General features: G+C 33.7%; 1 protein-coding gene across 1 annotated transcript in view; it reads left to right on the top strand.

The window, feature by feature from the left end:
- Window positions 1-12,306, top strand: part of LOC145263146 (iron-sulfur clusters transporter ABCB7, mitochondrial-like) — a 103,544-nt gene that overhangs the window by 49,060 nt on the left and 42,178 nt on the right. Inside the window, exons 12-13 of the mRNA XM_080120121.1 lie at window positions 8,773-8,902; window positions 11,665-11,839. Coding sequence (XP_079976247.1) covers window positions 8,773-8,902; window positions 11,665-11,839 — 305 coding nt within the window. The remainder of the gene's footprint in view (window positions 1-8,772; window positions 8,903-11,664; window positions 11,840-12,306) is intronic.

The following is a 12,306-nucleotide window of genomic DNA, read 5'->3' as shown; positions in this document are numbered from 1 at the left end:
ACTTTTGGAGGTATTGGAATCGGTAAAATGTGTCCCTAATTTACGATTCCAAAACCGATTGTTTTAAATTTTTAATTTAATTTTTCATTATTGGTACTAATGATAAATATTTATTGTTTTTAAATTATCACTAAAACTAAAATGATAATTACATCAAAATACGATGTAAATTTATTTTATTTGTAAAACAAAGTTTTAAAAAAGTTGCATAAATTCTCTAGGTAACCTTTCAAAGAAAGCAGTTGATTTACATGTTCCAAAAAATGTTGAAACATTAAACAAAACATTTTTGTCAAGAAAAATACTTTCAAACATCACTGATAATTAGATGATACAACAGAAAATAAGCAACAGAAATTTACGTAATTTTGGAATTGTAGAAACATTAAGCAAGCACGGAAAAAAAAATCAACTGTAAACAGATTTTATGATCGTTATATCAGGGAATATAATTTTTAATGGGAACTAAGTGCTACACCTCAAATACTATTTAAGTGGCTTTCTATTTGATAGTTTAAATACTGCCGAATTTCTGTCAAGTTTCGATTTTTTTCCAACTATTAACAAAATTTTATAATCACTGACGTATTTACGATTAAACCAAAATTTATGATGAATTCTGGTGATAGGATTTTAATTTTTTATGTTTTTATTAATATAATTATTGTAAAAGATAATACAAGAAAAATCTCCTTAAAACGTGTACCTAACTTATAAAAATCGACTTACTTGCTTTCAAACAAGAGTAAATATTTAAAAATATGTATATTTCTGTGAGAGGCACTTGAATCCTATTTAAAACTATGTCATCTTTAAGAATGGTCTTAAACTCGATTTTCAATTGACATTTATTTCGTAGATGCTTAATTTTCATACCTTGCCAAAATTAGTTCCCCGGTGTCTAATTTTCCTAAATTTAATTAAATAAAAATAAAAACATAAAACATAAAAGTGATTTTTAATGTTTTTGATTCATTTGGGATTTTATCTGTTTTTGCTTTAATTAGCTGATAGGTTTTTTCCGGTTTCCTTTTGTCTGATCCACTAGGTGTATGTATATATATATATATATACTAGTGATGGGATGATTCCAATTTTTCCCCTGATTCCGATTCAATTACTGATTCTGTCTTAAATTCCTGATCCAATATGATTCCTGATTCCGATTCTTAAATTTCTAAATATTTAATTAGGGATTTGTTTTTTTCTTTTTTTTTTTTTCGAATTACTCTAAAACCTTCTCATGTCTGCATATATTTTCGCAAACAAAAAATGCACTTTGTGTGTGTGTGTGTGTGTGTGTTTGAGAGGGACATATATTAAATATACGGGGGGTGGGGGTTCTAAATATTTTTCTTGAATGTTTTCCTTTTTAATTGATTGAAAATAATGAAACCGCTAAAGATGCATTTCTCTTTTAAAACAAAGCCGATTTGTATTTGTCATTAGTTGGCAAAATGCTATTTGAATATTTCATAAACAATTGAAAATTATTAACGATTGTTATGCAAAATAAAACGGGATAGGAACAGAATAGTTAAAAAACTCCCCTCTCCATTTTAAACATAGTTACTATATAGAAAACAATTCTCGACTTAAGAATGGATGTGAATGTATTTTTAACTATTCTATACGTTCTCTCTACCAAAGAATGTTCATGTGTTTACCCTAATCATCAATATTTGTCCTGTTATTTCTACTGACAATTTCATAGATATGTAGTAAATTGATTTGTTTTAATGCAAAAAAAACAAAAAAAAAAAAAAACAAGATACAGATAATTACAACAGAAATACTTTTTACTAATATTGTGAGAATTTTAGAGTAACACCCTTGGCTAAAAATCCTTTTGTTTTATTAGACTTTCATTTTGTTTTATGTGATTGCATATGGATACCTTGAAAATCTTGCCAGAAAAAAGCACAAACAATTATTTTCAAATTTAAACTTTCGTCCATTGATTTAACCTAAAATGATGAATAATCATTTCTAGGCAACTCTAACATTGTAGAAATGTTCACAAAGCCGAAGTCTGACTGGCAAGGTTATAAAAGTATGCGTAATCGCTTACCCCCCCCCTCCTCCCATAAAAAAAGCTTACAGGATTTATTTCCATGAGGAAAATAATAATTTTTGGTTAGTGTTCTAAAATGCTACAATGTCTCTGAAATGAAAAATTATTTTACGTCCAATTAATATTGCTCAAGCGTTTCTCAACTGGAAGGATCTAGAGATCTGACTTGCTGAAGGAGACATAGTTGACAAAATAGGGCAACATCTTATTGAGAAGGAAACTAAAAAGTGTCGGAAAATTCTAGCTAGATTGCTGGACATCATCAGATTTCTCGCCAAGCAGAATCTGGCACTACAGGGTCACTGGGAAGACATCCATAATGATGAAAGAGATCAAGGAAACAAAGGGAATTTTTTTAGAATTTGTAAATTTATTGGCTAAGTATGACCCTGTGCTCCGTCAACATTTGGTGAAGGTTAACCTGGGAAAGAAAATCGCTACTTATCACGAGAAATTCAAAATGAAGTTGTGAGCATTTTGGCAAAGCAGGTGAGAAAGAAAATCATCGATCAGATCAAAGAAAGCAAATATTTTTGCATAATTTTTGATAGCGCTCTTAATGTATCTCACAAAGACCAGATGAGTGAAGTGTTGCGCTACGTAAAAATTGATTAAAATAAATTGACAGTGGAGGAGTCGTTTCTTCGCTCCATCGAGACAAAAGGTAAAAGCGCGACGGACATTTCAAAACTGATTTTGAGAGAACTGGAGAACGATGGAATTAAGATTGATGACTGTATTGGCCAGGCATTTGACAATGCTGCTATTATGGCACGCCATCGATCGGGTGTGCAGAAACGAATCTCCGAAATCAACTCAAAAGCTCTATTTGTGCCATGCACTAACAATTCATTAAATCTGGCTTGTGTACATGCAGCTTCTGTAGCGGTTCACTCTGTTACATTTTTTAGCATTCTAGACCGGTTATTCTCGTTCTTTTCTACAATTACACATCGCTGGGACGTCTTGATTCAGTTGACCAATCTAAGTATCAAGCGGACTGTGGAAACTAGATGGAGTAGTCGAGCAGATGCTGTAAATGATGTGGTAAAAAAATTATTGGAATCATCATTGCCCTGGACAGCTGACAGGAGAAGGAGAAAATGCAACCACAAAATCAGATGCATCTTTAATTCTCAACTCTGTATTGTTGTTTCCGTTTCAGAAATAAAATCTGAGCTTTTGGAAAACTATTCTCTCAGAAATCAATGATGCCCAGAAGTATCTTCAAGAAAAGGGGCTGGATCTACAACAAAGTTCTGTCAGACTGACGGCATTGAGATTGCCTTCTTCAGAATAGAGAAAAGATGGTGCACATTGCAATAGACGAGTCAAAAACACTCTGCTCTGAAATTGAGATAAGCATGGAGCATCGTATCCGCAAAAAGAAACGAATGGATGGTGAACGATTGACTGATGCAGCACTGGGGTTTGATACTGAGTTGAGATGGGAAATGCTGTCTGTCATAGGTTGACTGAAAAAATATCTTGCAGATTTCAACAAGTTCACAATCTTTCAAGTAAATACGCTTTTCTTACACCGTCAAATCTGCTTGATGATAATTCTGATTGTCAGCTTGGTGAAGTTGACGAAGATATAGAAAAAGATAAATTCTTTGCCGAAAGGAAAAGATTGCAGTATTTTGTGAAAGCTTCAGGAAAAGACAAAATCAATGGACCTCTTGAACTTTTGAACTTGATACAGAGATACCACCTTGAGGATTCCGTCCCTAATATTGTGATCTTGCTGCGTGATTTCCTTACCCAAGCTATTAGCTATTGTCAGCTGTGAGTGCTCTTTCTCGAAACTGAAACTCAAAAAACTACTTTCGATCAAAAATGAGTCAGACAAGGCTTAAAAACTTGGCAATCCTCTACATAGAGAGGGAACTTGTCAATAGAGTGAATTTTGATAGTTATTGATAACTTTGCCGAAAAAAAAGCACGAAAAGTATGTTTGTAAATTTCCAACCAACTTGATGTCTTGCAATAGTTCTCTCGCAAAAAATAAATTTATAGGCTTATTTTTAATTCATAAATACATTCATTTAAAAAAAAATTTTAACTATTTTTATAAAGGATTGAAACATTATTAACAACAACAAATTTCTTAAATTTTGTGCTTGAACCGAGCGATTATGCACACGGATTTCAAAAAGCATGGATACAAGATGTTTTTTTTTCTCTTCGAAAGGTTCGACCTCTTAATAATAACATTATGAAGAAAAAGAAAAGAAAACTACATCAGACTATCCTCTCCTTGATACAGCCATGTTTTTTGTGAAAATTCGGAAATAACAACAATAAAAAAATAAATGATTTTATCATTTCTTAACCTTTTCATGTTTTCAAATGTTCTCATTTAATTTATAAGTTCAAATTTCAAATATTTTCATTTAAAGTTATAAATTCAAATTTCAAATATTTTCATTTAAAGTTATAAATTCAAATTTCAAATATTTTCATTTAAAGTTATAAATTCAAATTTCAAATATTTTCATTTAAAGTTATAAATTCAAATTTCAAATATTTTCATTTCAATTTATAAAAAAATGTTTTCTAAAATGTGTGACTTTCTATTTCTTAAATTTTGCGCTTAAACCAAGCAATTACACACAAAGATTTCAAAAAGCGCCGATACAAGACGTTTTTTTTTCTTTTCAAGAGGCTCAACCTATTAATAACATTATGAAGAAAAAGAAAAGAAAACTACATCTGACTATCCTCTCTTTGATACAGCCATGTTTTTTGCGAAAATTTGGACTTTAACAACAACAAAAAAATAAATAAAAATAATTTTATCATTTCATAACATTTTCAGGTTTTCAGGTTGTTCTCATTTAAATTTATTATTATATTTGTTTGTGTAGCCAATTTAATTAAACATTTTTTTATAATTTGAATTATATGTTTTTGTTTGAAGAAAAAAAATTGTTTCTTTTGCTTCATATTAACGTTTACATAATTCCTTTCATATTAATGTTTACATACTTCCTTTCATATTAATGTTTACATACTTCCTTTCAGATTAATGTTTACATAATTATTATTCAAATTATTGAAAAGAAATTGTTAAAGTAAAAAGAAAGGGGGAATTGTGTAAACATTAGTTCAATGAAAATAAATATTTTGAGGGCTTTTTGGAATTTTGAAGGTTTTACAGGTTGTCATATGTCAGCAGTAGGCGGTAGGGGGTGGGGGGCAAAACAGGTAATCATATGCCAGCGGGGGGGGGGGGGGGGCATGTAATTATATGCCAGTGGGGGGGGGAACAGGTTATTATATGCCAGCATTGGGGGGGGGGGGGGTCTGACCGCCCTGGGCAGCAAAAACTGGTGCTACGCCACTGCATTTATGCGGACAACATTTCCATCTATGGTAACACTTCAAAAGCAGTCAATAACCAAGATCTTTCTGATTCTCTCTTCTGATCTTGTGTAATGGGGAAAAAAGTGACTGGTTAATTTTAATGCATCCAAAACAAAGCTTCTCTCTTTTCATGATAATCGCTCTGACCCCGCCCTCCCCATTTGGTCCTAATTGAAATGAATGCTTCTTGTCTTGGGAAGTATGCATCTTTCCCTTCATATATGGAGGGAAGGATGCATACTTCCCTTCCCCAAGAAGGGTGACGACCTAAGCATACCAAGCAACTACAGAGGAATAACATTTACTTCAATTGCAGCAAAAATCCACAATGCCATGCTTCTCAACCGTATCCAACCAAAGATCGAAGAAGTGCTCAGGAAGGATTTAGAAAGAATCGCTCTACTACTAGTCAAATACTTACTGTTAGGAGACTAATTGAAGGAGTCAAAGCCAAAAACATTGAGGCAGTCATGATCGTTGTAGATTTCTCCAAAGCATTTGACTCCGTACATAGGGGAGAAATGGCCAGCATATTAAAAGCATATGGCATTCCAAATGAAGTCATTAATGCTATCATGATGCTATATGAGCACACTCTAGCAATGGTCAGGTCGCCAGATGAGGACACTGAATTTTTCGACATCCGCACCGGGGTTCTACAAGGAGATACTCTAGCCCCTTTTCTTTTCATTGTTTGTCTTGACTTTGTACTTCGCACCTCTGTTGATATACACAACATGCTAGGCTTCACCCTAAATGAATCCAGAAACAGACGTCATCAATCAGCACACATAACTGATACAGATTATGCAGATGATATTGCTTTGTTTGCGAACAACACTGCTGATGCGCAAACACTGATACGTAAGCTAGAAAAGTTTGCAAATGACATTGCTCTCCACATAAATGCAGATAAGACAAAGTTTATGACTTTCAATGTGAAGGGAGAGATCAGGGCTCTGGTTGAATCAACACTGAAAGAAGTCGTTGAGTTTACGTATCTGGGCAGCAACATAGTTTCCACAGAGAGAGATATCGAAATTTGCATCTTAAAAGCATGGGTCGCATTAGATGGGTTGCGTTCAGTATGGACTTAACTAACAAACTGAAAAGGCAGTTCTTCATGGCAGTGGTAGAGTCTGTCCTTGTTTACGGTGCTACAACCTGGACACTCACCAAAAGAGTGGAAAGAAAACTAGACGGCACATACACTCGTATGCTACGAACAGTATTAAATATATCTTGGCAAAATCATCCCATGAAGCAGCAACTTTATGGCAACTTTCCTGCCATATCTAATACCATCAGAGAAAGACGCCTGCGATTTGCTCGTCATTGTCTGAGGAGCAAGCATGAATTGGTGAATGATGTATTGCTACGGACATGTAAGCAAAGGATGACCTAGATCCACATACATCCAGCAAATAGCACACAACACCAACTGTGAACCTGAAGATCTGAGGCAACTGATGGAAGACAGAAAACTCTGGAGAGGAAGAGTCACATTGGTTCGGGCAAGGAGCCCGTCATGATGATGATGATGTCTTGGGGATGCTCCATGTCTTGATAAACTTCTGGGACTGATCTTTACTCCTGATCTAAAATGGAACACCTACATCAAATCTGTTGCCAAGATTGTTTGAAAGATGGTTGGATCATTCTACCACTCCAGTAGGTATCTCACTGCTGATTCAATCCTCTATCTGTATAAAAGCGAGTACATCCTAAAATGGAGTACTGTTACCACATCTGGGCAGGGGCTGCTTGGCATACCTTACCCTGCCTTGACAGAGTTCAAAATCGGATTTGAAACCTAATAGGTGATGCCCTTTTTTTTCCCCCCTTCAATTTCTTTCCCATAGAAAGGAACGTTGCGAGCCTGTCTTTGCTCTGTCATTATTTTCATGACAAATGTTCATCTGAACTCCAATCTATAGCCCCCCCCCTCTCTTATCAAATTTTCACAAAAAAACACTCAATCAGCTACAACCACTATCAACAATTTCCCCCCACTTTCTGTGCTTAAATCTAAATGCAGATTCCATGAACAAAGCTTCTTTTTTTAGAACTGCCCGCCTGTGGAATTTTGTTTTGCTGGGCTGCTTTCCAGCTGACTACAATATGGTAGTCTCAAGACCAATGTTAACAAATTCTTGTTGAGTCCTCCACTTTAATAAAATTCTACCCAATTTCTACCATTAACAATTACTATGCTACTACCTTATACTCATTAACTTTTATCCTTGAATAGCCTTCAGGCTTTGATAAGTGTTGACTTACTTGTAAAAAAAAATTATTTCAGGACAACCTCAAAGAGAAGAAAGAAGTTAATTTACAAATTTTAACCGTTTACCAGGATGTCCTGTTCATTTATGTATCATTTTCTTTATTTTCCATTTATTTTATCTACAGTGATTCAATTCTTTCCAACACTTTTTTCAAAATACAGGGTTCATTCTTTCTTTTTCATTTTTTTTTTTTTTAATTCTATGCATTTTTTCCCCCCTTTTAAAAATTTCACTTACAGCCATGAAATGATCCTTATACTGTATGTGGCACAAGTGAAAATTACATATCCTCACCAAAAATTAGCAAAACATATTGGGTAGAATTTTAATCTATATAATTATGAAACTTTGTGGACTGTGCGCCCTTGCTTGAATCTTGTCTTCGATTGGGTATTCCTTCTTTTAAAAAAGGAATGACAGGTGAAGAGATATAAAAATATATGCATATGGGCCTGGCTCAGAGGCTAAGGAATGAAAGTGGAAAGTTGTACGTTTGTTTCAATTCTAGCTGATGGCACCCAAGTCATGTATATATTTTTTTAGTTTTGAACTCACTACTATATATTAGGTTCAATATAATAATCAATATAGAATTGTCTCTATAATAATAAATATGTAATTTGCATGAATTAAAATATCATATTTAAGCAACGCCGGGCGGCTAAAGATAAAATTCAGTTTTCTCATATGTTGCTGAATAGCTATTCATTATTATTGAGTTAAATGACAAACTGACTTATCTCCCCTTGCTTTCTGTAATTTCCACGCTTATTAATGGTGGATCAGCAAAATATTATAAAACTGATTTTTATTTTTAATTAATATTCAAAATTTTTCATAATTTTTGTGTATAAACCTATTTTTGCTTGATTACATAAGTATAACAAATAGCTTCCTGTTACTTTATTTGAAACTGATTTTCACTTGCGCCCTTATCTGTAGAAGCATCCAAAAGTTTCTGTCCTCCATTTTACAAATAATTTGTTTTATTTTGAATACTGTTGTTTATTTGTTTGATCAAATTAAACTTATTAATTTCAGAAAATCCACTCTTGTTCGACTTTTGTACCGATTTTTTGATCCCCAAAAAGGAAACATTTACATCAATGGACAAAATATTAAACTTGTAGATATGGACAGCTTACGACGAACGATTGGTGTTGTTCCACAGGTATAAAAGATTTATTTTTAACAATTTCATTGTGATGTGAATTCATCTTTTCAGTCATAAGAGTGTCCCTTTTCTTCCTCAGATTCTCATGGATGGCTCTGTTGTTGAAGAGAAATCAACTCTCAAACTTAGATTTGATGAGAAAGAAAGATCATTCTCAGTATTTATACATTAGATCCATTACTTTTTCTGCTTCTCATAACTATTCTTTATCTTTACAAATTTACTATCAGACTCCATAGGGAGTACTGTTGTTATATTTGAACTGGTAAATCTGTCTCATTTGATAAGGTGCAGAAACATATCTGTAATTTGATTGACCTTACCCTTCCTTCTTCTCTGCATCCTTTCTCTTACATATGTGATGCCACTAGTCTCAGTCTTTACTGTAAATACTATTATGACATTTGTTTTTCAGAATTGTCTGATCTGTTCCCTGTTTCTTTTGTTCCAGCTTGTTTGACTCATTAGTCTTGTGGTCTTCATCAAGGCTCTGTTTTGATACATCTTCCTTTCCAGTAGCTTCTTTTGTGTAGAACGCTGCTAGTATATATATATATAAATATATATATATATATATATATATATAAGTCGTAAAAAACTTTGTCTACCTTGGTAGCACCTTATCAAATGATAGCACTCTTGATGCGGAAATAAGACAGAGAATCAGCAAGGCATCAGGCGCATTTGGAAGGTTACAAGATAGTCTGGTCTGATGGTGATCTAACTCTGACAACTAAAATGTCAGTATATCAAACATGTGGATTGCCATCCCTACTCCATGCCTCTGAAACATGGACCTTGTATCAGTCACATGTAGAACTGCTTGAGAGGTTTTATCAGCACTACCTTAGACACATTCTTGGTTTAAAGTGGGATAGTTTTGTCCATGATACATATGTCTTAAATAAGGCCAAAACAACCAGTATTGCTACCATTGTTATTAAGAACCAGATGCATTGAGCAGGTCATCTTGTCTGGCTTGATGACTATCGACTCCCAAAACAGTTGTTTTATGGTGAGCTCTTTCTTGGCAAAAGACCTCTACACAAGCTCAAAAAACGTTTTCGTGATAGCATCAAGGAGAGTCTGATGAGCTTTCATGTTCCTGTTGACAGTTGGGAATCCCTAGTGCATCATCGCAAGCAGTGGAGGGATATACAGGGGTGCAGAGCATCCAAGATAGACCGAATGAAGCTCAAGAGAACATGTAGGAAATGCCAGACCTTGCCGCCCAATCATGGAGATCTTTAGATCTGTGAGGCGTGTGACCAGGCTCTGTTTTCGAAAGCAAGTCTTGTTAATCACATGAAAGTGCACAATAATACAAGTTCCATTGCTGTTAGTTTCATCCAAACCAATGACCGTCTTCAGTGTCATGTCTGCTTGAAAGTGTGCAAGTCGCTGGCAGAACTGAAAAATCATCTTTGAGGACATAAACGTTCAGTGACTGAGGGAGTGGCACTCATCTGACAAAATATCGCAATCATCATATATATATTTATTGAGGAAGTTTAAAACATAAAATTGAATTTTAAACAAAATGGAATAGTTAATATATGGAATTAATGAATAAGCATGAAAACAAACTAGTTAACATGACACAAACTCTTCTCAGTTACACAACCAATATGTTGGTTGTGTAACTGACTTTTATTTCTAATAGAAAATGCCTTTTTATATTGAAAAACGTTGAAGGGTAGAAGATGCAGCTATTTTCTCCCTCCACTGTTTTACCTTTCCTAATTTCTCTGAAATCCTAGGTTCGACCTTAAGACAGCCGGTAGTAATGTTGCATTGCCCCTTAGTTATCTTTGTTCTCAGATCCACTTTGGTATGGAGTTAGAACGTCTGTTAGGGTTTCTGCTGCTACCAAATCAGGCTGAAAATACGGGCTTCCTGACCAAAAATGCACTAAACATTGTTGTTTTCTTTTTCCTTTCACTTTGCAAAATTCAATCATGTTCTGTAAAGTCAAAAACAAAAAGCAACAATTTTATATCTCTACAAAACAACCAAACTAAATATCATGAATAAATATTTGGATATATAAAGAATTTGAAACATAAAATCTTTTTCCAAAATCACTGGATTTAGCATTAAATAGCTCAAAAATGTTTTATATTAGTGATGAAATGATTCCAATATTTTCCCAGTTCCGATACAATTACCGATTTTTTACTAAATTGCCGATTCTGATCCTTTATAAATCTCTAACTATTTAACTACAGAGTTGTTATTTTTTCCCAATTACCGTAAACACACACGTTAAATGTGCATATATTTTTCAAACATGAAAATACACTTGTGGGGGATGATCTATAGATTTTAGCTTTACTAGTAATTTAAAATCAAATATTTACTATTTTATTACTTCTACCAGCAGTGGAAGATTTTGCTTTAAACAAAACCAAATAAAGAAAGAGAGTTAAAAGAATTGTTTTTACCTTCAGAAAAAAGGCACAAATTTATCAGATTCTGATTAATCATCCCAATACTAGTTGATATCGTGTAAAACAGACCAGTTTGATGCTTTTACATATTACACATATATTACACATTACATATTACACATTACATATTACACATTACACATATATTACATATTACACATTACACATATATTACACATTACCTATTACACATTACATATATATTACACATTACATATTACACATATATTACACATTACATATTACACATTACATATTACACATATTACACATCACACAGCTAAAGTACAATTTCTTTCTTCTTTCCAGGATTGCGTTCTTTTCCACGATACAATTTTCCACAATATTAAATATGGAAATCTTGATGCCAGTGATGAAGATGTGTATAAGGCATCAAAAATGGCCGAAATACACGACACAATCATTAACAGGTTTCCTCAAAAGTATGAAACACAAGTGGGAGAACGTGGCTTGAAACTTTCAGGTAAGAAACATTTTGCCCATATATCTGAATGATTGAGGTTATTTGGAAGTTTTGATATTTTTGTCATAACATTGGAGCAAGTGCTAAGGTGATTACAGGTTAGAATTTGATGAAGTAAGTTCATTAACTATTTATCAAAGATTATAAAAAATGGAAGAGTTATAAGCTCGTGACTCTCCTGCAGTCGGGTGCTATTCGATTTTTTATGGTAAGCATTCGGTGCATAAGAAGTGCAACGAAATTACTGGTAGATGAAGAGAGGATAACCAATTTGTGTGAAACAAATGTTAGACAATGGCGATGGATGAGAGCTCAGATGTGGAGAAAGTATATCTGGATAACGAAGCTGTTGAGGTTATCCAGAAGTTTTGTTTTTGTTTTACCTTCTTGATAACATTGAAACACATTGTTGAGCAGGTGTTAGTGTGATTGCAAAATCTAGGAATGGATGGAATAAGTTTGGGGAA

Source organism: Euprymna scolopes, chromosome 38, assembly GCF_053919585.1.
Source record: "Euprymna scolopes isolate OS-2025 chromosome 38, ASM5391958v1, whole genome shotgun sequence".
NCBI lineage: Eukaryota > Metazoa > Mollusca > Cephalopoda > Sepiida > Sepiolidae > Euprymna > Euprymna scolopes.
Note: the sequence above shows the minus strand (reverse complement) of the source record. Positions and strands in the feature narration are given on the sequence as shown.